At 47.8% G+C, this 26,468-nt stretch overlaps 1 protein-coding gene across 6 annotated transcripts in view; it reads right to left on the reverse strand.

Annotated features, from left to right (window-relative positions):
- Positions 1 to 26,468, reverse strand: part of LOC144714805 (vacuolar protein sorting-associated protein, putative (DUF1162)) — a 105,189-nt gene that overhangs the window by 50,271 nt on the left and 28,450 nt on the right. For all 6 annotated transcript variants that reach the window (XM_078589595.1, XM_078589597.1, XM_078589596.1 and 3 more), the window contains exons 10-16: positions 26,056 to 26,121; positions 25,877 to 25,956; positions 25,419 to 25,568; positions 14,554 to 14,617; positions 13,689 to 13,790; positions 11,738 to 11,935; positions 11,537 to 11,667 (exon numbers count right to left, since the gene is read on the reverse strand). In XM_078589595.1, the coding sequence (XP_078445721.1) occupies positions 11,537 to 11,667; positions 11,738 to 11,935; positions 13,689 to 13,790; positions 14,554 to 14,617; positions 25,419 to 25,568; positions 25,877 to 25,956; positions 26,056 to 26,121 (791 nt within the window). The remainder of the gene's footprint in view (positions 1 to 11,536; positions 11,668 to 11,737; positions 11,936 to 13,688; positions 13,791 to 14,553; positions 14,618 to 25,418; positions 25,569 to 25,876; positions 25,957 to 26,055; positions 26,122 to 26,468) is intronic.

Below are 26,468 nucleotides of genomic sequence, written 5' to 3' on the forward strand. Positions count from 1 at the left end.
AGCCCATTAGGGCTTCCTATAAAACCCTGTATTCTCTTTCATTTGCTATCAAGAATTGTTCTTTTCTTGTTTACATGGTATCAGAGCCCTAACCCTAACCCTAATCTGGGTTTCCTGGGCTCGACCTTGCGCTCCGATCTTCGGCGGTTCTCACGACCGCCTGATCTCGCGCTCCGGTCTCTCGCCGTCTGGCTCCGGGCCTCCCAGGCGCTCGCCGTTCTGACGTCCGCTGTCCCAGCGTCTTCCGCTCCGGCGCCCGCCGTCCCGGCCCGCGCCGCCTCGGCTCGCGCCCTCCCGGCTCGCACCGCCCCGGCTCGCGCCCTCCCGGCTCGTGCTGCCCCGGTGACCGACGTCCCGGCGCTCGCCGTCCCGGCGACCGTCATCCCGGCGCCCGCCGTCCCGGCGACCGCTGTCCCAGCGCCCGCCGTCCCGGCGCCCGACGTCCCGGCTCCCACCGTCCCGGCTCCCGCCTTCCCGGCGCCCGACGTCTCGGCGTCTGCAGTCCCGGCTTCTCGTCGTTCCGGCGCCTTCTGACTGTGGTCTACTCTGCTTTCATCATGACGAACCCGGTTGAAGCCCAGACCTCTACTGTCACGCCAGACTCGACGCCGGTATCTACGCCACATGCATCTGCGGTGCCTCTCAAGCCCGGGAATTGGTCGTCCTCCTCTGGACCATCCTCTTTGCCTCGGATGCCTCCGGATGGTATGTTTACTGGATTCAATCTCCTGCAATGGTGCCAGTACGTCCAGATAACTTTAAAAGGGCGTCTCATGCGCCATCTTCTAGAAGACGGACCTTCCCGGACCAATCCCAAGTATTATGACTGGCTGGACGTTGAGGGGGTAGTTCATCGTTGGCTCTTGGACAGTATTTCACCTAGTGTTAAAGGTGAATTCATGTCTCTAGAGTCGGCTCGGCGGTCTGGGAAGCAGCACTTGAGAGCCACTCCAAGAAGCACAACATTGCGACTCTGCACGATTGGTACATCGGGCCGCTAACCTGCGTCAAGGGACCGGTCTATCATGGAGTACAGCACGGAGCTCATTTCGTTGTGGAATGAAATTGACTACTACATGCCGCCCGACCCCATTCGTGGACCGCCAATATACTCTTCAACTGGTTTTCCAGTTTCTTATGGGACTGAACCCGGAATATGAAGTTGTGCAGGCTCAGCTTATTCATCGGGAGACTGGTCCTACCTTCAAGGATGCGCTCCACAGTGTGCGGGTTGAAGAATCCCGCTTTCAGCAGGCCCAGAACTCGGCTTCGGCACTTGTAGCTCATTCCTCTTCGTCTGCACGCCCATCGTCGACTCCACCACCCGGCTCTTTGCCACGTGGTCCGACGGCTCGGACAGAGGATTCTCCAAAGGGTGATCCTTCGCTGTTTTGCAATTACTGCAAGAAGCGAGGTCACTCTAAGGAGACGTGCTACAAGCTTCAACGGAAACGCGCACAACCGTGCAACCTTGCTACAGCCGCCTCGTCCGTGTCCCCCCCGGGTCAAGTGCCTATGCTGTACGGTCTTCTCCCGACTAGTGCCTCGCCCGCTAGCTTCACTCCGGAAGAGATGGAGCGTCTACGCCGCTTGCTTGATCCTCCAGTCGTGGGCTCATGCTCCTTGGCCCACGCAGGTATGTCCACCAGTCTTCCCACACCTACATCCCCTCCTGGCCATTCTTTTTCCTCTTCCACTTGGCTTCTTGATTCCGGTGCCACCGCCCACATGACCCCAAATCCTCGAGCCTTTCAAACTTATGCACCCGTTTCTGGCTCCTCCAAAGTTAAAACAGCCTCCGGCGATCTTCTCACCGTGGCGGGTATTGGTCGTGTGGCCCTTTCCTCTTCTATGCATCTATCTAAAGTTCTTCATGTTCCTCGCCTTACTCATCTTCTCTCCCTATCTAGCCTTGTTCGCGACTTGAAACAAGACCTTACCTTCTCTCCTAATTCATGTTTTTATCGTGATAAGGTGTCGGGGAGGACGATTTCCATTGCTAAGGAGCATGAGGGGCTCTATCTTGTTCGTCCTTGTTCGAGTTCTCTTGCTTTTGCTGCTGCGGCAGTTTCCCTTTCGGCTTCCCACGAGCGTTTGTGGATTCTTCATCGACGTCTCGGCCATCCTTCTTTTGCTACTCTTTATCGTCTCTTTCCTAAACTCTTTCAAGGCCATTCTGTGGACCGTTTTGTTTGTACTGCTTGTCGAATTGCCAAACATCATCGTACCACGTATCCTATCTCGTCTTCTCATTCTTCGACCCCATTCTCCCTTATTCACACCAATGTGTGGGGGCCTTCCCCTATTCATAGTACTTTCGGTTCTCGGTGGTTATGCATCTTTATTGACGACGCTACTCGATTCACGTGGGCATATTTCTTGAAGAACAAATCGGAGATATCTCGTGTCATTCCTCAATTTTACTCCCTTATCCAAACTCAATTCTCTATATCCATTCGTCGCTTCCGCTCAGACAATGCTAAAGACTACGTTAACACCACGTTAAGCACCTTCTTCCAAGACAAAGGCATTATCCATGAAACTTCTTGTCCCTATACACCACAGCAAAATGGCGTTGCCGAAAGAAAATTCCGTCACATCTTTGAAATGACTCGGAGCCTTCTCTTCCATTTGCATGTGCCCAAGTATTTTTGGGGGGAAGCCGTCTCCACCGCCATCCATCTTCTTAATCGCCTTCCATCTCGAGTGCTTGACTACTCCACTCCCATTGACCGTCTTCAGCATTCCTTTCCAACTCTCTCTCTCCGATCTCATCTTACTCCTCGTGTATTTGGATGTGTATGCTATGCGCCCAACCACCAACTTGGTCGTGATAAACTGGATCCCCGTGCTATCAAGTGTGTGTTTGTTGGCTATTCTTCCACCCAAAAAGGCTATTTATGCTATCATCCACCCTCTCGTCGGTTTGTAGTCACCAAAGATGCCACGTTTGATGAATTGCTTCCCTACTATTCCTCCTCCTCTCCTGAACCCTCATCGTCTCCATCTCCCTCCGATCCACTCGAATTCCTCATCCTCGTCCCTCGTCCCTCTTCACCGGCCCCGCCCGACGTGTCTCCGCCTGTTGCTCCTCCAGCAATTGTGCCTCCCGACCCGCCTCCGGCCGCCGTCTCAGTCCCTCCTGTGGAGCCTCCTCCAGTATCTGCTCCTGCGCTCGACCCTTCTGCTGCACCTTCTTCGCTTCCTCCGCTCCCTATCCGTCGCTGCCAGCCTGAAAAACCCTTGCTCGTCGCAAGCCTCGGCTTCCTTCTTCGTCTCTTGCTGCCCCGTCTCCCTCAACCTCCACCCCTCCTGCCACCTCCTCATTAGCCGTGCTGCCCTCTTCCCGTTCCTCTCCCCTCTATCCGTTGGCGGAATCTATCTCCTCTCATCGCCTCTCACCCTCTTATCATGCCCTTCTCACCTCCCTTGATGCCACTTCCCTTCCCAAGACGGTGGACATTGCCCTTTCATTTCCGCATTGGCGTAAGGCCATGGCGGAAGAACTTCAGGCTCTTGCTCACAATGAAACGTGGGATCTGGTTCCTCTACCGGCCGGGAAGCATCTCGTGGGTAGCCGTTGGGTGTATGCTGTGAAGCATAATTCTGACGGTTCTATTGAGCGCCACAAAGCCCGGGTTGTGGCACAAGGGTTCACTCAGAAACATGGCATTGATTATCAGGAGACCTTTGCTCCCGTCGCCAAGCTGAATACTGTGCGGATCTTATTGGCCCTTGCTGCGGATCGGGGCTGGATTTTGCAACAATATGATGTGAAGAATGCTTTTCTGCATGGAGAGTTGACTGAGGAGATCTACATGGCATTACCTCCTGGCTACACTTCCTTAGTGCCATCGTCTCCGCAGTCTGTTATCTGTCGCCTGAAAAAAGCATTATATGGCTTGAAGCAATCTCCTCGTGCCTGGTTTGGTCGTTTCACGACGGCCATGCAGCGTCGTGGATACCGTCAGTGTAATGGTGATCACACCCTTTTCTACCGCCATTCCACGTCAGGGGGAGTCGCTATTCTTCTTGTGTACGTGGATGACATCATTATTACGGGTGATGATACGACGACCATTACTGAGCTGGCTATGTATCTCTCGTCGGAATTTGCTATTCGCCATCTTGGCCCGTTGAGGTACTTTCTTGGCATAGAGGTGGCCTATTCTTCCAGCGGGATCTTTATTTGTCAGAGAAAGTATACGGTGGACCTTCTCTGTGAGCTTGGAAAGGAGGACGCCAAGCCTGCTTCGACACCGATTGATGCGAACCATCGACTTGGTGCCGATGCGGATGAGGAGCTTGCTGAGCCTGGCCCATATAGAAGACTTGTGGGAAAACTGCTTTATCTCACCCACACTCGCCCGGACATTGCATATTCAGTGGGTGTTCTGAGTCAGTTCATGCAGACTCCTCGCATGAGCCATTTTCATGCTGCTCATCGTCTCCTCCGTTTCCTGAAGGGCACCATTGGCCGTGGATTATTGTTTCGTCGCCATACCGGCCTGCGTCTTGAAGTCTACACCGATGCAGATTATGCCGGCTCTGTGGTTGATCGTCGGTCCACATCTGGGTATTGCACCTTCTTGGGCGGCAATCTGATTACTTGGAGGAGCAAGAAGCAGAAAGTGGTCTCTCGATCGAGTGCTGAAGCGGAGTTCCGTGCCCTTGCGCATGGTCTGTGTGAAGCACTTTGGATTACCCAGCTTCTTCGTGAGCTACGGTGTCCAGTTCCCTCTCCTGTCCAGCTGTTCTGCGACAACAAATCCGCGATCAGCATTGCTCATGACCCCGTTCAGCATGACCGTACAAAGCACATCGAGATCGATCGCCATTTCATCAAAGAGAAGCTTGAATCGGGAGATTTTTGCACGCCTTATGTTCCGTCCGCTGAACAGCTTGCAGATATCTTCACCAAAGGGCTTCATGCCCCTAGGTTTGAGGAGCTCTGTTCCAAGCTGGGTGTGGATAACATCCACGCTCCAGCTTGAGGGGGAGTGTTGATCTGAGTATTACATGTCTTTATTTTCTCTCTCTTGTTAGCCCATTAAGGGCCCTCTCTAGTCAGCCCATTAGGGCTTCCTATAAAACCCTGTAATCTCTTTCATTTGCTATCAAGAATTGTTCTTTTCTTGTTTACAAGAGGAAAGGGATTGACCTTGTGCTGGAGGGGTTCAAGGAATTACCGCTTCATTGGGTGATCGCCTTTCAGAAAAAAAAGGCTTTAAATTGTAGACTAGCACGCTTTGGTCAACTACTAATAAAAAATAACATGGAAGACACACAATCCACGACCTGGTCTCCAAGACTTAGTCTTACAGAGAAAGCTGCATTAATTCCCTTTCAACGTGATCCCTCAAGTTCCATGGTGTTTACTCGAATTTATTTTTCTGCAACCAATTTCAAGTGACTCAACAATGTAAATCCCCTAACAATATGGCTAACCCAAGGTAATTAAAAATGAAGTCTTTCCTTTCAGTGGAACAAGGAATCTATACCAGCAATTGTTGTTTTGTTCACCATAGATATACTTTGATGCTGGAAAACCTCACGCCAAGCCGTCCAACTTCTCCAACAGTTGAAGATTTATATACTTGTTACGGATTTGTCAACTATTAATTTTAAGCTAATTCAAGTGTCAATAATCAGGTTTAGAAAGGAATTATAGCCTCTTCAGATTGAATTTTTGATTCACCATTCTTGAATAAAGATAGATAAACAAAATTTGGTCTTAATTCATCCGATAGTCAGAGCTGAACCTAGTTCTGAATAAATTCCAACAAAGGGCAGGAAATGGGGCAAATTAAGAATCTAGAGGCACTTAATAATCAAAGTTTTGAATATTCAGAAAAAGTAACATAAATTTACAATAGAAGAGTAGCAACGCTCGTCATTGGAAAGATACATGTCCACCCTAGTCTTTAACAAATAAAATGATGTTAAAATAGTGTGTGCACATCACTGAGGTATAAAATAAGGTATAGAAGATTGGCATTATTATTGTGGGGTTTCCACCTAATGGAATGACAGAGTTGAAAGTATGATTTTTTTTTTTGAAAAGTTATTTAAGGCGGTCACCCAACAAAGCGGTAACCACCCGCAGTTACATGTGGAGATAGCTAACTCTCCACACCACCTGGCCAACCCCTCTCTTATCTGATTACCCGTCTCGTGGACCATGATGTCCTGAGGCCCTCAACCTCGTGGGCTAGCCTGTCTTTGGACACCTTGCCCCTCCTTAAATAATACCTCATTTCGTTGTAGCCATATCGCCCAGAGCACTGTCAACGCTCGACCCCCCTCTTCCCTCCTCTTAGGGCCCCCTTGCCTTATGAACTCCCAAAAAACCTCTTCTGACATCACATTCGGCGCCAAATGAACTTGGGTGGTCCAGATCGAGCGGGCGATAGGGCACTCAAAGAATAAATGGTTGCAGTCTTCGTCCCCATTTGAGCATAGAATGCACGTCGCAGAGGTATCAGGATACATCCTCCAACAGAAGACGTGTGTCACCAGCCTCTTACGTAGTAAAAACCATCCAAAGATGGCCTCTTACGTAGTAAAAACCTTTAGTGGGATCTTGAGTCGCCAGATGGCCCGACATGCCTGGATTGTTTCTTGATCCTCTATTCCCTGGTAGAGTTTCATGTAGGCCTTCCGAACAGAGAAAGGAGCGTCTGTCCAAGCCCATCTGTCTTGTTCGTCGTGTCTTGGCTGGCACTGACTGAAGGCTTGTTGCATTCCTAAGAAGTCCATCACCCTTTGGTCTGAGAGAGCACCTTCTACCTTCGGATTCCATATGTTGTCCCAACATTTTGCCACTGTGGCATCGGGGCATCTGGCCAGCGCATAGAGACGAGGAAATGCCTCCCTCAAAAGGTCATCCAAAGACCACGGGTCTTTCCAGAAGTGAAATAGGGAGCCATCGCCAAGTCGGGCAGCGAAGAAGTCTTTAATTTGGGGGAATATCTGTCTAAGGCCCTGCCAAAAAGGCGACTGTTCCTCTGCCTGGGGTTTCTTTCTCCTCCCAGTTTAAACTCCAACCGTAGCTGTCGCACAAGATTTGGATGGCAAGGTCTTCTCGAGGGTGCATTAGCCGTGTCACCCACTTTGTTAGTAGTGCTGTGTTCATGCTTGTATGTGTAGAACACCTAGGCCTCCTTGTTTGGTAGGTCTGCGGACAATATTCCATGCCACAAGTGTCAGCCCTCGACCCTCGTTAAGCCCAGCGCCTTTCCACAGAAAACGACACATCAGGCCTTCGAGCCTCTGACCGATTGCTACTGGCATCTTGAACACCGAGAGGTGGAAGATGGGGATTGATGATAATACAGACCTCACTAACACTAGTCGACCTCCTCTGGACATTACCTTGGCTTGCCATCATTCTAGTCGTCTCTCAACCTTCTCTACCACCGGTTGCCAATCTACCTTCGTCAACCTTCCTGCGGTTAATGGCAGGCCCAAGTATCTCAAAGGTAGGCTTCCCGAGTGGTGTACCGAGTGCCTCTGCGCATTTCGACGCCTCCGCCTGAGAGAGGCCACTACCCACAAAAGTGATTTAACCCGATTGATTTGGAGGCCTGAGAAGTCTGCAAATAAGTCTAGTAAGGTGGACAGGTTTTTCGCCTCCTCCACCGAGCCTTCTATAAAAAAAATGGTGTCATCTGCATATTGTAAGAGCGGAATACCCTCGGAGTGGCTTGCTGTCTGATATCCCTTTAGGAGACCGTGAGAGCTTGCTAGGTTGGTGCAAGTGGCGAGTGCATCTACTGCTATGACGAAAAGTAGGGGGCCAAGCGGGCAACCTTCTCTTACCCCCCTTTACAGTTGTATGCGCCCACCTTCTGGCCTCCCCAACGCTGAGAATGAGTGAGATGTTATGCATCTCTTTACCCATGTGATCCATTCCTTCGGAAAGGCCCTCCTCTTCATTGATGCCCAAAGAAAGACCCAATCTAGGGTATCGTACGCTTTGGCGAAGTCAACTTTCCACATGAACCCCTTGGTCCCGCACCTTTCCCATGAAGCTACTATCTCTCCCGCTGCAGCCCGGTATGAATGCTGATTTGGAGGGTCCGACAAGCTCCCCAATCACTACTCTCAGCCTGTTCGCCAAGACCTTTGCAATAATTAGGTAGATGGAGTTGGATAGCGAGATTGGTCTGAAATCTTCTATTTTATCTGCGCCTTGTATCTTTGGTAGTAGACAAAGGTATGCATGGTTGATTCTCTCTATACTGCCGGTCCGGTGACGAAATTCTTCAAGCGTGGCCATCACATTCTGTCTCACTAATTCCCAAAACTCTTTGTAGAAGAATACTGGCAGACCGTCGGGGCCTGGCGCCGGTTCGCCGTTGAGACCTTTAATTGCCTCCTTGACCTCTTCCTAAAAGAGACAGGCCAGGTCAACTCTACCTTGTGAACCGGATTCAACATTCGTGTCCCCTTACCGTGCCACACCCACCGGTTACGTCGTCCTTTTTTGTCAAACGAGCGTAAGTGTTCTGCAGCGGCACAACCCACCAGCTGTGGTCCGACATGTTCCTGGCCTCTCACCTTCAGCTTTTGAATGTTGTTGATCCTTCTTCTCCCGTTAGCAGCCAGATGGAAGAATCCTGTATTCGCGTCCCCAGCCTTTAACCACAGTTGTCTAGACCTTTTGTCTCCAGTCCATCTCTATCTTCTTATCTTTTTCAGCAACCACGACCCTCCATTTTCTTCGTTCATGGGCTTCATCTTCTTCCAGAAACCGAGTATCCTCCAGGTCATCCAAAGTTTGATCCTATGCAAGGCCTCTTTTCTGGATTGCCTTCTGTTCTCGTGGATGCGCTTATGGACCTCCACAAGATGGTGCCTCAGTCCATGAATTCTTACTGCAAGTGTTTCCATTTTGGATCTAAGTTGGGTCTATGCTGACCACTTTCTTGTTATCTCTTCCTTGAAGCCGGCCTCTTGTAGCCACGACTTGTCGAGCTTCAGATAGGTGGGCCTTCTGATTGCTTCGTTTCCAGCCTATACAATATGGTGTGATCTGATAGTGGCCTGGGGAGATATCTTACATCTGCTAATGGGAATCGCTCTGCCAGCTCCACTGAACATAAAAATCGGTCTAGTCTCGACATCCTGTTATGGCCCATTGTGCTTCTCCATGTATATGTGCAGTCGGTGGGTCCCATTTCGTGGAGTAATGACTCTGAAATGAAAGACCAAAAAGCCTCTGAATTGACATCTCTCCCTCCAGCTCCGTTTGGTCGGTCCTGCGCTTCTTATATCACATTAAAGTCACCTCCTATCAATATCGGGCACCCTCGGAAGGTGCCCACTAGATCGGCCAACTCTCTCCATTCTCCGTGCGGCACTCGTTGGACCGTAGACTGAGGCTACGACCATTTCAAAATTTTCATTCATACATTTTAGTTTGACTGCAGCAGCAAACTGGCCTATCCACATGTCTATTTTTTAGAATATTCGCTCATTCCATGCCACCACGACACCCCCTGACCACCCTATTGCATTAACCACCAAAAAACCTTCGAGAAAACCCCTACCCAATGTATTCCACTCCCTTGACTCACACTTGTCAAGCATGGTTTCTTGTAGGCATGCCACGGTGGCTCCCCATTCTCTCAGATACCTTCCCTCTACTCCGCGCCTAGTCTCGTCGCGGAGTCCATAAACGTTCCATGAGATGCACTGCATGGAAAACAATCTTCACCCCCTTCAATGCCCTGTGCCAGCTTTAGTCCGACCTTCAGCGCGGTCTCTTTAGCTTTGTGGTTTATCACAGGGTCCCCCATCACCGTTTGTTCTCAAGCAGGCTCTGTGGAGTCACAGTTGGGAGGGCCCTCCGTGATTGTTTGATTGCCCGCCAACTCTGTTGCTTCACGGTTGAGAGGGGCCGCCATGGTCTTTTGTTCCACTGTCGGCTCTATTGCAGCATGGTTGGGAGGATTCACCGCGGTTGTTGATTCGTCAGCTGGCTCTGCTACGGTACTGCAGGGAGGGCAGAGGATTTGCCTTTACCTCCGTGTTCGGCTGCCCCTTTCAATCCTTGGTCCTCTTGATTACTACCTCGTGCCTTGTATTCGGCTGCTAGCAGCAGGCGGCCACTTTTCCCAGCCTTTGCCCATGCAACTATTCTCCGCTCATGATGGATGCCCAACTTTTTACGTTAGTATACCAGCCTTTCACAACTTTGGTGACCCGTTTTGCATAGCCGCGGGGGCTGACTTACAGTTTTGTTGTTTCCTTTAATAAATGTTGCCCTTCTACCTGATGTGCATCCTAGTTCCTGCACAACCTCTTGACTCTAGGGGTCTCCCCCCTTCCCTGTGTCTGCCTCATGTGTCTCCTTTGTGGCAGATGTTTGTTGCATTTGGTTTTCCTGTCGAACCTGCAATACGTCCTCTCTACTGTGTGAGATCCCTTTGTGGTCGTCCTCCATCCCTGAATTGATTGTTTGTTGCTGTATCCTCGGCTCTAGGGCGACTGTCTTCATTCTGGAAGCTGACGTCCCCCCTGAGGGAGTTGCTATTTCTTTGCCTTTGTCTCTCGCATCCCGCTGTCTAGTCGGTTGCAGTGACAGTGGCGGTGGCAATTTTGTCGCGAATCGGACCTCGTAGGCTCATTCAGGGCCCCAAAAGTTCAGGGTGGGCGTAGGCGTGGCTGCTTGGATGCCCTTGACCTCCAGCAACACTATGTTTGGATCCCCCGACTCCAAGCCGTAGGAGAGAATACGCTTGAGAGTGCCTAAAGGTCTGACCAAGAGTTGAAAGTATAATACGATCCGCTCCCGGATCTACGAACGTCGCCCTCGGCCCACACCTCAAGACGGCAACCCGACCCAGAAGAGCCCAATACCACAGCCTTAAGAGGGCATCTCCGAGGACGACAGAGGACCTTTGACCATCGTAAGATCCTACGAACCAGTCCTAGCTCCAAATTTTCGCTCATCGTTCTCTTTTGCAGAAGGCCACCCCTGCAACTGGAAGACGAGCAGGAGCCTGTGGCATAAAAAACTCCGTTATCTCCTCTCATTATCTATCTCTCTCTTTCTCTCTCGACAAGCCAACTCCGTCAAGCACTTCATCTCTCTCTCTCCCTCTCTTCCCGAATTCTCCTCCTTACTAGGATAACCCGTGTTTATTTCAAACAAGTTGTTAAAGGCTATTATTGTTGAGGTTTCAAGCAAGGGAGTCGTAACAAAGTACCACGTGAAGAATGCTCACATTCACATTTTCTGAAAGAAAGAACTCAAGGGAGTCCCAGTAACTCAATTTAACTTTCACCATAAAGATCAGGGAGTTGTCTGAGTGAAGGAGAGGTGAACGGAGAAGGAGAAAAGGTGATGATGTAGAGATAAATCTAGCGGTCGAAAGACCTCATTTGTCATAAAAATATCTTTAATGCTGAAAAATATAAGAGTTGAAAGAAAAACAAACTTGAAGCAAGCTAGAATATTTAAGGCTAATGGAGAAGCAAAAATCATAGAGCATTAGGTAATATTGTCTGGATAAAAGATGAGAAATACTTGCTGCTGACAGTCATCGTGACGTGGTCAATATCACATCTGATCATGGACGATAGTGCCATGTTTCTCGGAGAACTTTCACTTAAAGTGTAGTCATACAACGGTTGGGATTCTGTGGCCACGTAGATATCCTGAAAAGCAAAAGGATTACTCACTTTCATATTTAATTAGAAATTTCGTTTTGAGGGTAATCACTAGTACCTGAATTATTTTATCAGACACAACCCCAGCAAATGAGCTGGAGTCTGCAGTCCCTCCAGCACCAAGCATACCTAGGGACAGCCAATTTAACCATCCTCTCAGTCTTGTTACTGATGTCTCATTGTTCTGCTCCCGATCTTGACAATTAGAATCATCTTTTGTATCAATTGCAGGATCTGTCTTGGGAAGCACACAATCCTGCAGCATTTAAGTATAGGGTAAATAAATTTTATGGAAAAGCCAAAATAGAAGAATAATTATATTCCGAGAGCCAATGAAATTCATAAAAAAATATTGGCCCCACTGAAGGTGACCTATATCTTATACCTCCCCAAAAAATTACCCTTTTAATAAATGAGAATCCAAGCTAGCTAATTGAAGGAAAAATGGAAAAATCTCGCAGTAGATGGAGGACCATACAAAAAAAGAAGGAAAAATCAATTAAACCAATTGCATAATTCAGAAAATATTAAATCATAAATTGTCTTCATCGCCCCTTGCACACATAGGACATTCTGCTGAGGCCATCAGGACAAGTCTATTCCAAAAGAGTCATGTCACCAGTCGCTGACGCCTCAGCAGCCAACTGAAGATCCTCACCTTACGAGGGACTTTCTGTTTCCACAGCAGGGCGCATGTGCTGTTGATCGTCGTATATGCATCACTTACCAAAAATGGTGTGTCACTCCATTCCCAGCCATCTCGCAACTCGATCAAAGGGCTGAGTTGCATACCCATCAGCTCTTGAGCCACTGGCTCCGGCAAGGACCCCACAAATATTCGGTCCCATCCTCTGTCACAGCATTCTCTGACCATGGCCTGCGGGTTCTGTGTGAGGGCGAAAAGCCTTGGAAACTGCATCTTTCAATTACCATTGGTCCACCAACTATCCCTCCAGTATCAAAAAACTCACGGATCCAGGAAAGACTTGTCTCATACCACCCCAGAATGGAGACTCCCCCCTCAAAATCTAATCGAGTTCCTCTCCCGATCAAACATCAAGCCATACCTGCCCTTCAGGACATTCAAGACCAGATCCTCCCCTGCTCTCGCAAATCTTTCCACCCATTTGGTCGAGAAAGCCAAATTAGTGGATTGTAAATGAAGAATCCCCAACCACCCCTGCTTCATTGGTCTACACACTATGCCCCGTTTCTCCTCCACACTGTTAACATTTCCCCAGCCACTACTGTTCCATCCACTCACAGTCTGCCAGGGATAAAGGTCAATCGAAAAGGTTTGACCAGACCTCCCATTACCCCCCTCAACATGTTGGCCAACACTTTCACCATAACGAGATCAAGACAATTCAAGAGCAATATAAGCCAAAAGTCCTCCACACTGCATGCTCCTGGCCATTTGGCCAATAGAAAAAGATGTGAGCTGTCGATACACTCTAGTCCAAATTTTTCGCGCCGAAACACTTCTGAATATTCCATGACCTCTACCCCAACCAGCTACCACAATTTGTTGAAGACGAATACTGGAAATCTGTCTGGACCCAGTGCTCCTTCTCAATTAGCCCCTCAATTGTCTTTCTCACTTTGTAAACAAGAACATCACACTAAGGTGGTCTGTTGATCTTGTGTCACCTTGGATACCCCTCCGCACTCCATTGCCAACAGTTTCAGGTCCCCTGCCTAGTTACCACCCTGAAGTGATATAGTGTAATATAGAGGTCTGACTAATGTCTGATACTTTTTGCCATGCCAATTGTGACCAGAGGAGCATCTCAGGACACAAGGCATTCATATTGAGAGATATCGCCAAAGAATTGAGAGTCTATTTCATGTGAATATCGAAATCTGGGAAAAGGCATTCACATTACAAGAAAAAATGGTCGTATGAGAACAATTATAGAAAACAAATGAAGCTGAGACTTTGGCCAGACGGAACAGATAAAAATTTTGTTTAGGTGTGGATGACAAGACAGTCATGTTGACATAGTCACCTGTATTTGACTCTCCGCAATAGATCTATATTTCAAGATATCATCAATATCACATTCTCTATCCATCTTCTCCACCTCCAGCAAGATCTCTTCTCCGACATGCTGAAATCAACGTTAAAGAAAAAAAAATCAATACTGAGAACAATATGAATGCACGAGCGAGTTAATTTCTCCGAAGATATTTTTGAGTAAAAGGATAAGAAGGAAAAAAAATCTGTGAAATCCAGCAAATATCCTTATGGTATTCTACTTTCGTCTATGTTCTTAAGGTTTAGTATTAACTTTAAGCCCAAGGTGCTCTCATTTTATAAGATATCTTTCCCTTACGTTATTTATGGGTCGATCAATCCTTATGTGACCAATGTTATAAAAACATTCAAGGACTTTATTCTTACACGCTGTTACAGGCCAGTGCAGTCGGGCCTGACAAATGTACTTTATAGAGGGACACCCCACTTGTTGAATAAAATATGATTTTATATTTGTCAAGTTAGGTTTTCACATGGATGTCCCCATACTAGACTGCAGGAGTCACAGGAGTGGACTCCAGAGATCCGAGACGATGCTCACTAATTCCCAAATGGCTTTGCGTCACTATGTTTCATAATATCATTTTCCATCTTTCTAATCTTCCATCTCTCCAGATATAATAATAATCATGAACAGTTTTACATCTCTATCCATTGATGTTTTAACTTCCTTGCACTGTGCTTCTGTGCATAACTATTAGAATGCCACAGGTCATCTAAAGATGTATTGAAACAACAATCGATTTAATGAAAAAATACCAGTCAATTGAAGAACAGAATAAACATGTATCAGTCAATTGAAGAAGATAAAAGTTATAAATAAAACTTTCCCCAACCTGATTCTGTTGTATAAGTTCCAGTTTCCTCCTGTACAAATTAACATAGTTTCGGCGCTGGGTTCTGCATTTAGCACACAAATGTGAATCATATTTCAAATGTCATTGTCATTATGTCAAAATTTTCCCAAGTTAATACACAAATTGGGTTATCAAATCAGCATAATTATCCACAACCAAATCTAGGAAACAATGAGTTAACTTTATCTTTGATATGATCCAGATGTGGATGAATGAGCAGAAAAGATCAAGGAAGATGAGTGGGCCCAACAGGAGCCTGGACCACTAAGAGGCTTTTAAAGCCCCAATGCAGGAAACGGTTCAGCAAGCTTGAGATGTAAGGAAGCCTAGTTCTCCCTCTCTCCCCCTCTCTCTTTACTCCTCTTCATCCTAGAACCGCAGACTTGACACCGTCCCCTGGAGAGCAGCAACCCTTCTGTCTGCTAGCCTTTGCCATCCCCTAGAATTCCCATTCTTCTCTCTTACCCCAGAAATCTCCCTCTCTCGTCTCTCTCAGTCTCCCCGTTTCTGAGAATCCTCATTGTTACCGTTGGGTTTGGACTGCCGGTTACCCAACAAGCATTATGTTATTGCAATATGTAGACAACATCACCTTCATCACGGAAGGCTCTGTAGAGGAAGCTAGAAACCTCTCCACACTATCACAGCTATTTGCAGCTTTTTTTCAGGTTTCAGATTAATGGCGCAATATCAGCTTTTTTGGGTTTTGGACTATTATAAGAGGAAGATATACAATGCTCCAGGGATACAGGGATGCCACCCATGCACTATTTGCGTTTGCTACTAATGAGGGGAAGGCTTTGGAGCGTGGATTGGACTCCACTGATAATGAAAGTGGAGAGGAGACTTGCGGGTGTTGTCGAGAGGGGGTTATCTGATACTGATGTGACCACTGCTCACAGCAATTCCAATATTTGACCTATCGATCTTTAAGTTTCTGATATCAATCCAAGAATCTGGCGAGAACTATGATCGATATATGTCCTCTACAATGTGGAATGTAGCAATATTATTCACAATCGGAAAAGGAATGGAGATGAATGAGAAGAATACTAGAAGAATGAAGATAGGATTTCAGGAGAGCTCCTCGAGTTCTCCTTCTGGTTGGCAGGCCAGATCCTGCTTACCCAGCCTTCTGCCTTCTCTGGCAACCAAACTTCTTGAAAACGCATTGATGTAGTTTATTTCCCGCTTCCTTTTATTTATAGCAGATCCGGCACGTGTGTGGTCAAAGCAGGTCTTCTCACACGTGTCTCCTCTTCTTCTTTTTATAATACTTGGAGAAGAACCATTGCGTATTTCCAGTGTGTAAGGAATGTATCAGTTTCCCAAGAGGATTGAAAGGCAATAGGTAGCCTCAATGAGGCAGTTCTTCTGGAAAGGCCCTGAGGTGGGGAAACGGTTGGGGCTTGGGGATCAGCTAGGGTCTCCTGGGAGGTGAATTGCATACCATTGTGGAAAGGGGGCCTGGAGGTGCTCCACATGCAGCACATGAACACAGCATTGTTGGCAAAATTGGCAGACGTGATTATGAGGCTGGAGGAGGACATGGTCTCGAAATTCTTGAAAGACAGTTTTTTTTTAAGAAAATAGGGCAGACCACCCGGAACCAGTGGCCCACCTGTTACTATTAAAAATACGAAGTTATGTATGCACCATATACAGATATGACCACAATGGCCTACTTTTTACCCCCCTACAACCCAAAAAGATATGAGCGCCTCCACCGAAGCCGAAGCCGTCCCTCCCTTGAACACCACTTCATTTTGATGCAGCCATAACGCCTATAGCACTGCGAGTATTCTCCCCCAATCCGCTCTGCTCCTGCAACTATCATTCATGACTGATGCCCAAAAATCGTCGTCAGACGAAATTTTCACCCCTGGAATCTGCTGCAACGCCCATACTCCCTGGGCGAAATGACAAGTGAAGAATAGGTGTGAGCAGTCTTCTTTGCCCCAGACGCACGAAAGGCCAAACAACGGGTTCCATTGATGCCCACCCCCAACAATAGACCCGCATGACCAGTCTTCGTCACATCAACGATCAACTGAAGAGTCTCACATTAAGGGGAATCTTTTGCTTCATCAATATGCCGCATACCATACTGGTGGTCGTGTCGTCCCTCTCTTCCCCACGGATCTTGAAGTATGCGTCTTTCACCGAGAAAGATAGCCCCCGCCATACCCAACCATCTCAGGAATTTGCCGATGGGCTGAGAGGTAGGAGGGTCTCTTGCATCCTCAGCCACTTCTCGAACCGGGGGTCTGATAGTTTCCCAACATTCACTGACTGTGGCATTTGGATTGCTTGCCAGAGAAAATAATCTGGGAAACTTCATCTTCATTGTGCCTTGTTTGACCAGTCATTGGTCCAGAATCAAAAACCTTCCGCATCTCCCAACTTGGGATCAAAAACTCGCAGATGTTAGGAATGGTTTGACCCAGGCTGTGCCAGAAAGGGGACTCCCCCTACTTCTCGCCCAACGCCTCTCCCAATCTGTCTCCGTGCCATATATGTCCCTTAGGAAATTGAAGACCAGACCCTCGGCCGATGTCACAATCCGTTCATCCCATTTAGTCAACAATGACAAATTCATCGAGTCCAAGTGGAGAATCCCTAGTCCTCCTTGTTTCACTGGTCTGCAGCCCATATCCCACCTGACCAGGGGTATCCTTCTACGATCCCCCTCTCCATTTCCTCCCCCAAAAAACCGCATCATTAGTCCTTCTAGGCGTTTTGTCACTACTAATGGTACTTTAAATACCGATAAATGGAATATAGGGATTGCTGAGAGCACTGAATTCAAAAGCACCAAACAACCCACTTTTGATAGCACTCTATTCTGCCAACTGTCCAACCTCCGCCCCACCTTATCAATCACTGGTAGCCATTCTGCGGATGAGAAATGTGTCCCTGTCAGTGGAAGGCCCACAAAACACATCGGTAGTGAACCCCAAGGTGTGCCTAGCGCGTTAGCACATTGTACCTCCTCCGAAGGCAGGCCGAAACCCACAAGAGCTGACTTTTCACGGTTGAGAAGTACCCCCCAGAAGTCAGCAAATAATTCTAACAGGGACGATATGGTATGAGCTTCTGTAGATCCTTCCATGAAGAATGTTGTGTCGTCCACATATTGAAGTAGTGGAATGCCCCCTAGGTAGCTCGCCGTCTGGAAACCCCATAATAGGCAGTGTTCGCATGCCTTAAGGGTGCAGGTGGCCGAGGTGTCCACTGCCAAAACAAACAATAACGGGGCTAACAGGCAACCCTACCTGACTCTTCGCTGTGGGTAGATCCATCCTCCTTCCGGCCGACCGTTGACCAGGACAGAGAATGAGTAGGAGGTAACACATCGCCTCAAGTAGGCCACCCATTCTTCGCAGAAGCCTTGCTTTCGCACAATGGACCATAGAAATCTCCAATTGAGCGAATTGTAAGCTTTCACAAAGTCGACCTTCCAAATAAAGCCTTTTGTCTCCTTTCTCTTCCATGTTGATACAATCTCTCCTGCCACCACCGCACTTTCTACCAGCTTCCTACCCGAAATGAATGCCGCTTGAAAGGGTCCAATTCGCTCCCCAATTTCCTCCCTCCACCAGTTAGGCATCACCTTGGTAATGATGAGGTAGATAGAATTCGATAGGGCAATGGGTCTAAAATCCCCCGCATTTATTACACCCAGTCATGCAAGCAACAGAAGTAGGTGTGACTGGTTGAGCCGTTCCAAGCCAAAGTTGCCTCATCGGAACTCATCAAAGGTATCCATCACCTCGGACCCCACAGTATCCCAGAATTCGCTAAAGAAGAAAACTGGGAATCCATCAGGGCCCGGTGCTCCTTCCCCTTTTAATCTTTGGATTGCGGCCCAAACCTCTTCCACGAGAAATGGCTTCACTAACTCATCTTGTTGTTCTTGTGTCACCTTGGATGCACCTCTTCCACTCCATCTCCGATGGTTCAGAGGGATAACCAAGCGGGGAATTGCTTGGTTATCCCTCCGAAATGATCTGTGAGTGCTCCTCCAACAACTTGTGTCCCCACAAATTCTCAATCCCCCACTTGCACTCATAGTATATGGTTCGAACGTTGCCTTCCATTAGCAACCAAATGGAAAAACCGAGTGTTGGCGTCCCTCTCCTTCAGCCAAAGTTGCCACAAACACTGCCTCAAATCAATTTCTAGCTACTTCTCTTTTTCGTCCATTGCCTCTCTGCATGCTTTCCTTTCATAAAGTCCGGCCTCTATGAAACATCGTGTATCTTCTATGGCATCCAAGTACTGGACTCGTGCTAGGGCTTCATCTCTTCTACGGTGTCGTCCTACTCTTATCTTTTTCTTAACCCTGATAAGGTGATATCGCAGTCCTGCCAGTTTGGCCGCCATCTGCACTGTGGCTGTGCCCTGGGCGGGTTGGTTTGTCCACCATGCTGTCACTTCTTCCTTGAACCCCTTCTCGCGCAGCCACCACCGATCCAGTATGAAATATGTAGGCCAATTCTGGACATCATTATCCTGCCAGATAATTGGGACATGGTCCAGTAGCAGTCACGGGAGTGCTCGCACTCAGCCGACAGGTATTCTTCAAGCAGTTCCACCAACCATAGAACTCTGTCAAGGCCGGAAGATGTGGAAGGATCTCTCGTGCTACGCCATGTGGGTACCATTTGTCGAACCCATTTCGTGCCTTCCAACTCCTAAACTGAAAGACCAAAAAGCCTCCGAGCCTAGATCCTGCCCTTCCGTCCCATTTGGTCTATCCCCCAACTCATTTTTTTGAACAATAAAGAAGACCACCCGGAACCGGTGGCCTACTCGCTATCATTAACGATAAAAATTGTGTACAAACGATATACAATCATACTCAAATGAGGCTATCCTTTCCCTCCACCCCAAAACGACTTCAGCGCCTCCACATCATGAACGGCATTCTCTACAGAAGCCGGCCACTCGTTAAACACCACCTCATTTCGATGTATCCATATCGTCCAGAGCACCGCGGGCAAGCGTCCCCAATCAAGGCGGCTTCCGTGTCCTCCGTCAGAAACTGAAGCCCAAAAGGTCTCGTCTGAGGAGGTATCCACACCCGCCAATTGTTGTAATGCCCAAACGCCCTGTGCAAATTGGCATGTGAAGAACAGGTGGGAGCAATTTTCCTCTCCCGTTTCACACATAGGGCAGCCAGTGGGAGCCGCAGGGGACCATTTCCGTCGGTAGACTCGTGTGACAAGCCTTCGCCGCCTCAACAACCAGCTGAAGAGTCGCACTTTAAGGGGGACTTTGCGCGTCATCAACATATGGCAGGCCTTACTCGTCATCTCGTCGTCCCAAGCTGCTCCTCGGATTTTCAAATATGCATCCTTCACCGAGAAGGACGACCCACGCCATATCCAACCGTCCTGGGAATCAGCTATCGGTCTGAAGGGTAATAATGACTCCTGCAGCTCCATCAGCTCCCCAAACCGCGGCTCTGATAAAGCTTCTGTCAACATAGGGACCCAAGCTTCGTCCCAACATTCCTTGACCGTGGCCTCGGGATGCCGTGCTAGCGCAAATAGCCTTGGGAACCTCAAATGCATTGGGCCGTGGTTGGACCAATTGTCGGTCCAAAACCGAAATATTGCCCCATCTCCCAATCTGGGCTCAAAGAACTGGAGAATGCGAGGTATGGCTTGACGCAAGCCACTCCAGAAAGGGGACTCTCCTCTGACTCTAGCCCAACGTCTCTCCCAGTCTATCTCGGAGCCATATCTGTCTCTCAGTATGTCGACTACCAGCCCCTCCGCTGAAGTCGCAATCTTTACCACCCACTTGGTCAATAATGCCAAATTCATCGACTCCAGATGTAGGATTCCCAGCCCTCCGTGCGTTACAGGTCTGCATAGAATCTCCCACGCTATAAGCGGCACCCCCTTTCGGTCTTCCTCTCCACTGCCTCCCCAAAAAAACCTCCTCATCGCCCCCTCCAGCTGCTTCACCACTCCCGCTGGTATTTTAAATACCGATAAGTAAAATATCCGAATCGCAGAAAGCACCGATCGTAGAAGCACCAGTCGACCCCCTTTCAAAAGTACTTTGTTCTGCCATCCTTCCAGCCTCCTCTCTACCTTCTCCACCACCGAATGCCGAACAGCTGCTAGAATACGTCGCCCTGTTAATGGGAGACCCAAGTAACACATCAGGAGCGATCCGCGAGGTGTGCCTAAATCTTCGGCACATTGTGTCTCTTCCTCTGAAGTAATCCCAAAGCCTACAAACGCGGACTTAGCTCGATTTAGTTGCAGGGTCTATCCCCCAACTCTAAAGTCTAGATCTTGCTCTTCCTCTAGCTCACTGTCGGCTCTCTGGCGTGAATACTCTCTGATCCCCTTCCCCTTGGTGTTCAGACCCTTTGGTGCAATGTCGTTCGTTTCTTGTCGGGATCCCACTTTCTTTGACCTTCCTTCTGCTAGCAGTTGCATTTGACCGTTTTTCCCAGTCACCACACACGTCTTCTTGCCTTCCACATCTGTCAAAGCCAATTTTTTCCGACAGTAAACCATGCCCTTAAATCGACGAAAATCTTCATTAGTGACCCACAGTGTTTTTTGGGTGGCCCTTACCCTTCTCCGTCCAAGCTTCGATCTTCTTTGCCGGTGTCCCCCATGGTTGAGGTCAACGATAGGGCTGATGTAGCGCTCTCCCGTGGACCTTGTCCTCAATCTCTCTGTCAGGTACCACTTCTCCCTCCGTGACATGTCGCCCCGATTGTACTCCTGTGGGGTAGCCCTCCCCTCCTGCATCTCGCCTTGTCGAGCTTCAAGGTGCCCGACTGCGCATGGTGCTGGCACAGGTGTCCTGGGTCTTATTCAGACTCTGAAGGTGCCCACATATTTGTGGGACCAGACCGATCCTGGTATAAACTCGACTTCTAGCATTTCAACTTCAAATATCACCACACTTGGGACCCCATATTCCAAACCTGTTGTGATGATATTCTTAAGTCTTACAAACGAGGCAACCATGTTCTCCGGCACCGATCCTCCGCGATGCAACAATGGGACCCCGTACGCCTCCACTATGATCCCCACTTTTTTCCCTCCATCAGCCCCATCTATGGGAGCATCCAACGCCATCTCACCTCCATGGTCTCAGCAACCCACTGCATCCAGCCGCAGACACCAACATATGAGACCAACGATATCCCCTGAAGAACAAGTGTGTCAGTATCTAGTCTTTGCAATTCTGCCTTCTCTAACTTCGGAGCTCCTTGATCCCTGGAGGGTCCCTGAATACGTCCCCCACCAAGCATTTTTGGAGAATACTATCGCATGCATCCACGCCTTCTGCAACCAGATGGCTTACTTGTTGTCCTTGGCTCCGGACCGGTTGACCCCTCTGCACATGGCGCCTATTGTTTTCTCTGCTCCCTGGACGACAGTTGGACTGAATGACCTGCCCCTTTGCACCTGCGGCAGATCACTGGCCTCTGCATTCTCTTGCGTGGTGGCCCAGCGCTAAACATTTGAAGCACTTACTCTCCTCGCTGGCAGACCGCTGATGCGTCAATGTGGGATCTCACCGTCACCCATCCTTCCTCTTCGTCTTCCGCTTCACTCATGACTTTGCGCACACGAACTAAAACTGCTTCACATGAGCTTGGGTCTAGTGCTTCGTCTCCATGATCTCACGTGTGTGGCGACTGCCTGTGCTGGCCTGCACATAATTGTCTCTTCCTATGAACTTGGCTCGAGGGCCCCCCACCTGCTCCGAACATATGTTGTGTGCCTAAGGGGCCCACGCTCTCCGGCCCTGGTCCCGCTCCGCCATCTTTGCTGAACAGTGGGGCCTTAGCTAATCTTCTCCCAACCATCTTCATGGGCCCTCCTTGCGCGTGCATGTGGCCCTCCAACTGGCTGCATGTGCAGGAGTCTCTTCTTTCTTTTGCCAGATCCTCTCTGCACGTAGGCCCTGTGTGCACATCCAGTGCGGAGGAAGACTTTGGGCTGGGGTCCTCATGCCGTAGCGCTTCATGCGGAAGACCCCTTGACGAGCCCCCTGGGTTGGTGTCCTGTTCGTCGCGAACAAACTCCTTTAGACCGTCGTGGTTTCCGTCGAGACGGTCGTCTCACCATCTCAGCATGCCAAATCTCCTAAGGCCCTCGCGCTGAGACCTGCTGCAGGGGAAATCCTCTTCGTGGCGGGAATTCTCAATGCAGAAACCTTCACGCTGGAAGTCCTTTCCTGGACGCCCTCGCGCGAGCTCAGCACATCTGATCCGCATGTACCCTCGTTTTGAGTTTCAGGGCGTCGGACCACCCACTCGCGGAAGCCCCCTTGGCTGGAGCCCTCTCGACCAAATTCTTCACGACGGAACCCCCTCCCACCTCTTCGTTCACATCACGCCGACATCACGTCGCGCCGAACGACGTCGCGTCATGCTGGGGGACTCTGGTCGCGGCAGATTCCCCTCCGGCTGCCCCGTTCATTGCGCCGGCCGACACCAGGTCAGTCACCACGCTAAAGGGCTTCGCTCTGCTGCCTCTCCACCATAGGAAAATATTTAGACATGGAGGTTTTGAATATGATTGGATTGATGGTGAAGGGACTATAAGGTCCTGATAGGGGTCTCATGGATTCATCAAGTGTTCAACACTTTTATATTTCGAAAAAACAAAATAACATCAAGGATCCAACAAATTAAAATTCTAAATAATGAAAGGTGTGTCCTTCTCATGAAATCAGAAAATACGACTGAAAGAATCTTAGTTTAGATGAAGACAGAAACGGACATTCTCCGAAACACCAAAATTATAAAATATTGATTGCAAGACTTATCTATTTGAACCATAAGCGACCTGATATAGCATTTGCTGTTGGGAGCTAAAGTCAGTTCATAGACAGTCAAACCGAAACACATTGGCAATAAGCTTTTAAATTACAATCACATGAGAAGGGAACACCATGTCATGACATTTTCTTTGCTGAAGTGGAAGTACTCATCTTGAAATGTCACGAGATGCAGGTTATGGCGGCTCTGTAGCGATCACCAGTCTACTACAAACTATTGCTCGTTTCTGTGAGGAAACTTAATCAGGTGGAGGAGTAAGAAGCAACCTGTGGGCGCTAGATCAAGTACTCAAGATGAGTATTGATCAGAGCCCTATTTGAAGAAGTGGGAGTAATCCAGAATGGACATACCATTATGTACTGTAATAGCAAGAAGCCGTCGATATTGCCCACAATCCAGTGAAACACCACAAACCCAAACATGTGTAAATTGATAGATATTATATCAAAGAGAAGATTGATCAGAAGAGTATTCAGCTGGAATACATGAAGTCTGCAAGTATGGAAGTCGATACATTTACTGAAGGGAGGTTCTGATGATGACTGATAAGCATGTAAAGGGCCTGTGAGGTCCTGACGGGAGGTTCACCGATTTGTCGGGTGTTCATCCCTCGTTATTGTTCAAAAAAAAAAACATTTACTGAAGGAATGTCCAAAAATCTCTTCCACCAACTCAACAAGATAGTCATACACAGTCTCTATGCACCAGACTGAGGGGATGTCAGCCAGTGGAGATTGCCCTTGGTGTTTGTACACATATTGATTATACACCCTATACTTTTGCTCTTTGTATAACTATCCTTAAGAGGGCCCAAATATTTAGGGAACTCATCAAACGCCCAGTGAGGACCACTCCAGTGCCTGACCCACATTGTAACCCCACATATATCATGGGCCTTGTATAAAGCAAAATTCCATGTGTGCGATTGTCTTCATCCAGTAGGGTTTGCATGTGGTTCTGACAGGGGCAGAGCTGGATTGCATTTACTGCTGATAGAACTATTCCTAGAACATGCCACAAATACCCCTATTGAGGTTTCGATCCAAGCAATACTCACACAAAAACTGTCCACTGGCACTGCGATTGTTTGCCTTGGCAGTGAGTGCACTCGCAGTTTGTACTAAGCAAGCATACACAAATGGCCCGTTGCGAGGCTATCAACTATCCGAGCAAACTAATGGAATTCCCTTACACCAATACGCTGATGACACCACCTTCTTCATCGAAGGCTCAGAAGGGAAGCGAGAAATTTATCCATAATAATTGATCTTTTTGCAGATTTCTCGGGACTTCAAATAAACAGAAGCAAATCGCCAGAAGAGGAGACACAATGTGCAGAGATTCTGAAAACACCAATTGGACGAAAGCAGATTGGCAACCGGTCATTGAGAAGGTTGAAAGACGACTACAGGGATGGCAAGCAAAAGTGTTATTGAAAGGGGGACGATTGGTGCTGCTGAGGTCAGTCTTATCATCCATTCCAATTATCTATCTCTTAGTATTCAAGATGCCCACAAGAGTCGGGAGGAGAATAGAAGGCATGATGAGACACTTTCTACGGAGAGGATCTGAGCCAGAACAAAGAGGGGGCCTTGCGATGGTGGCATGGGATAAGGTATGTAGCCCCATAAAGAAGAGGTCTGGGGGTCCTATACATGCAGAGTATGAACACACTTAAGGCAGCATGGTTCCCCCGAGCGATGGGAGGAGAAGGGAGGTTTTGAAGATGATTGAAAGGAGGGTGAAGGGCCTGTAAGGTCCTGATGGGAGGTTCACCGATTCATCGGGTGTTCATCCCTTGTTATATTTCAAAAAAAATATATTCACACAAAAACCAACTGAAATGAAATATTGCAGATGATTTGCAAAAATATATTACAGTTGGAATAAAAGTTAGTGATCAAAGACAGTATACTGCATGATTAGAAGGAAATATGCATCAGTTGAAAAGATCAAAGAATTCAAAAATCGAAACTCCAAAAATGCCTAATTAAACATTGGGATTCTGGCATACAATCTCCATCCAAGACTGCTCCAAGAAGTCTTCTTCAGCCTCTGTCTTACATCGGCTAAAATGGATTGCTGTGCATAATGCCACCACTTTAGAGGCCATCCATCAATCTTCTGCAATAAGGATGTGTGATCCGGTCTATAACGTCCATATCTACAGCACCCCACAAACAAGACCAGTGATTGTCAAATCCGCATCAACTATGGTATCAAGAGGTATGAATATGCTCTCAAAAAAAAGGCAAAATAACTCCCAAAGAATGCAACAATCGAGATACCGGATGTAAGGAACAAAGATAGCCCACATGACAAAATGAGCAAATGATAAAACTTCAGCTTACCATAAAAATTTAGAACTCAACACGAAGATATTGAAGGTTTTAAAGAATCTTTAAAACATTCAATCTTTAGTCATTAATTTAACTTTGAAGCCCCTTGGCAAACAAGTAAAGAAGAAACTACCTTTCTCTCAGTGAGCAGGTTGATAAATGATCCCAAAGCTTTAAAATTTGCGCTAACTGAACCTCATTCAATAACACGACCTTCCAGAAAAAAACCACAACCAAGTGACCACTAAAGCATCAAATGACCACACAATATTTAATGAAAACATCTAAAGATATTGGCCACAGAAAACAAACCATAGAAGTTAGCTCGGCAACAACTGCATAGGCAGGACTTGCATCTAACATACCAGACTTGTTCACCTAGCAACCAAATCAAAATTCAACTGATGAAAACTCAACGAAATTATTTGTTTCAAACGCAAATAATCTACAGAAAAAATATCTTTGAAATGACGATTTTGTGGAGTGACAAGGAATTAGGAAACCAAAAAATTATCATCTAATGAAAATTTCTGACTCTATTGCTTGGTTTGAGCGAATTCCCAAAAGCCTGAGAGTGTTTTTTCATCTCTTCCTACAGTAAATTAAAAAACAGTACGCTTAAATATTTGAGGAAAAATAATTAAATGTGGATGAAATGTCCAAATGCAAAACATTTCTTATGCGAATTTGCACTTTGAGAATCCGCACTAGCCTCTGAAGAAATA

The sequence above is a fragment of the Wolffia australiana genome, chromosome 18 (assembly GCF_029677425.1).
Source record: "Wolffia australiana isolate 7733 chromosome 18, ASM2967742v1".
Classification (NCBI taxonomy): domain Eukaryota; kingdom Viridiplantae; phylum Streptophyta; class Magnoliopsida; order Alismatales; family Araceae; genus Wolffia; species Wolffia australiana.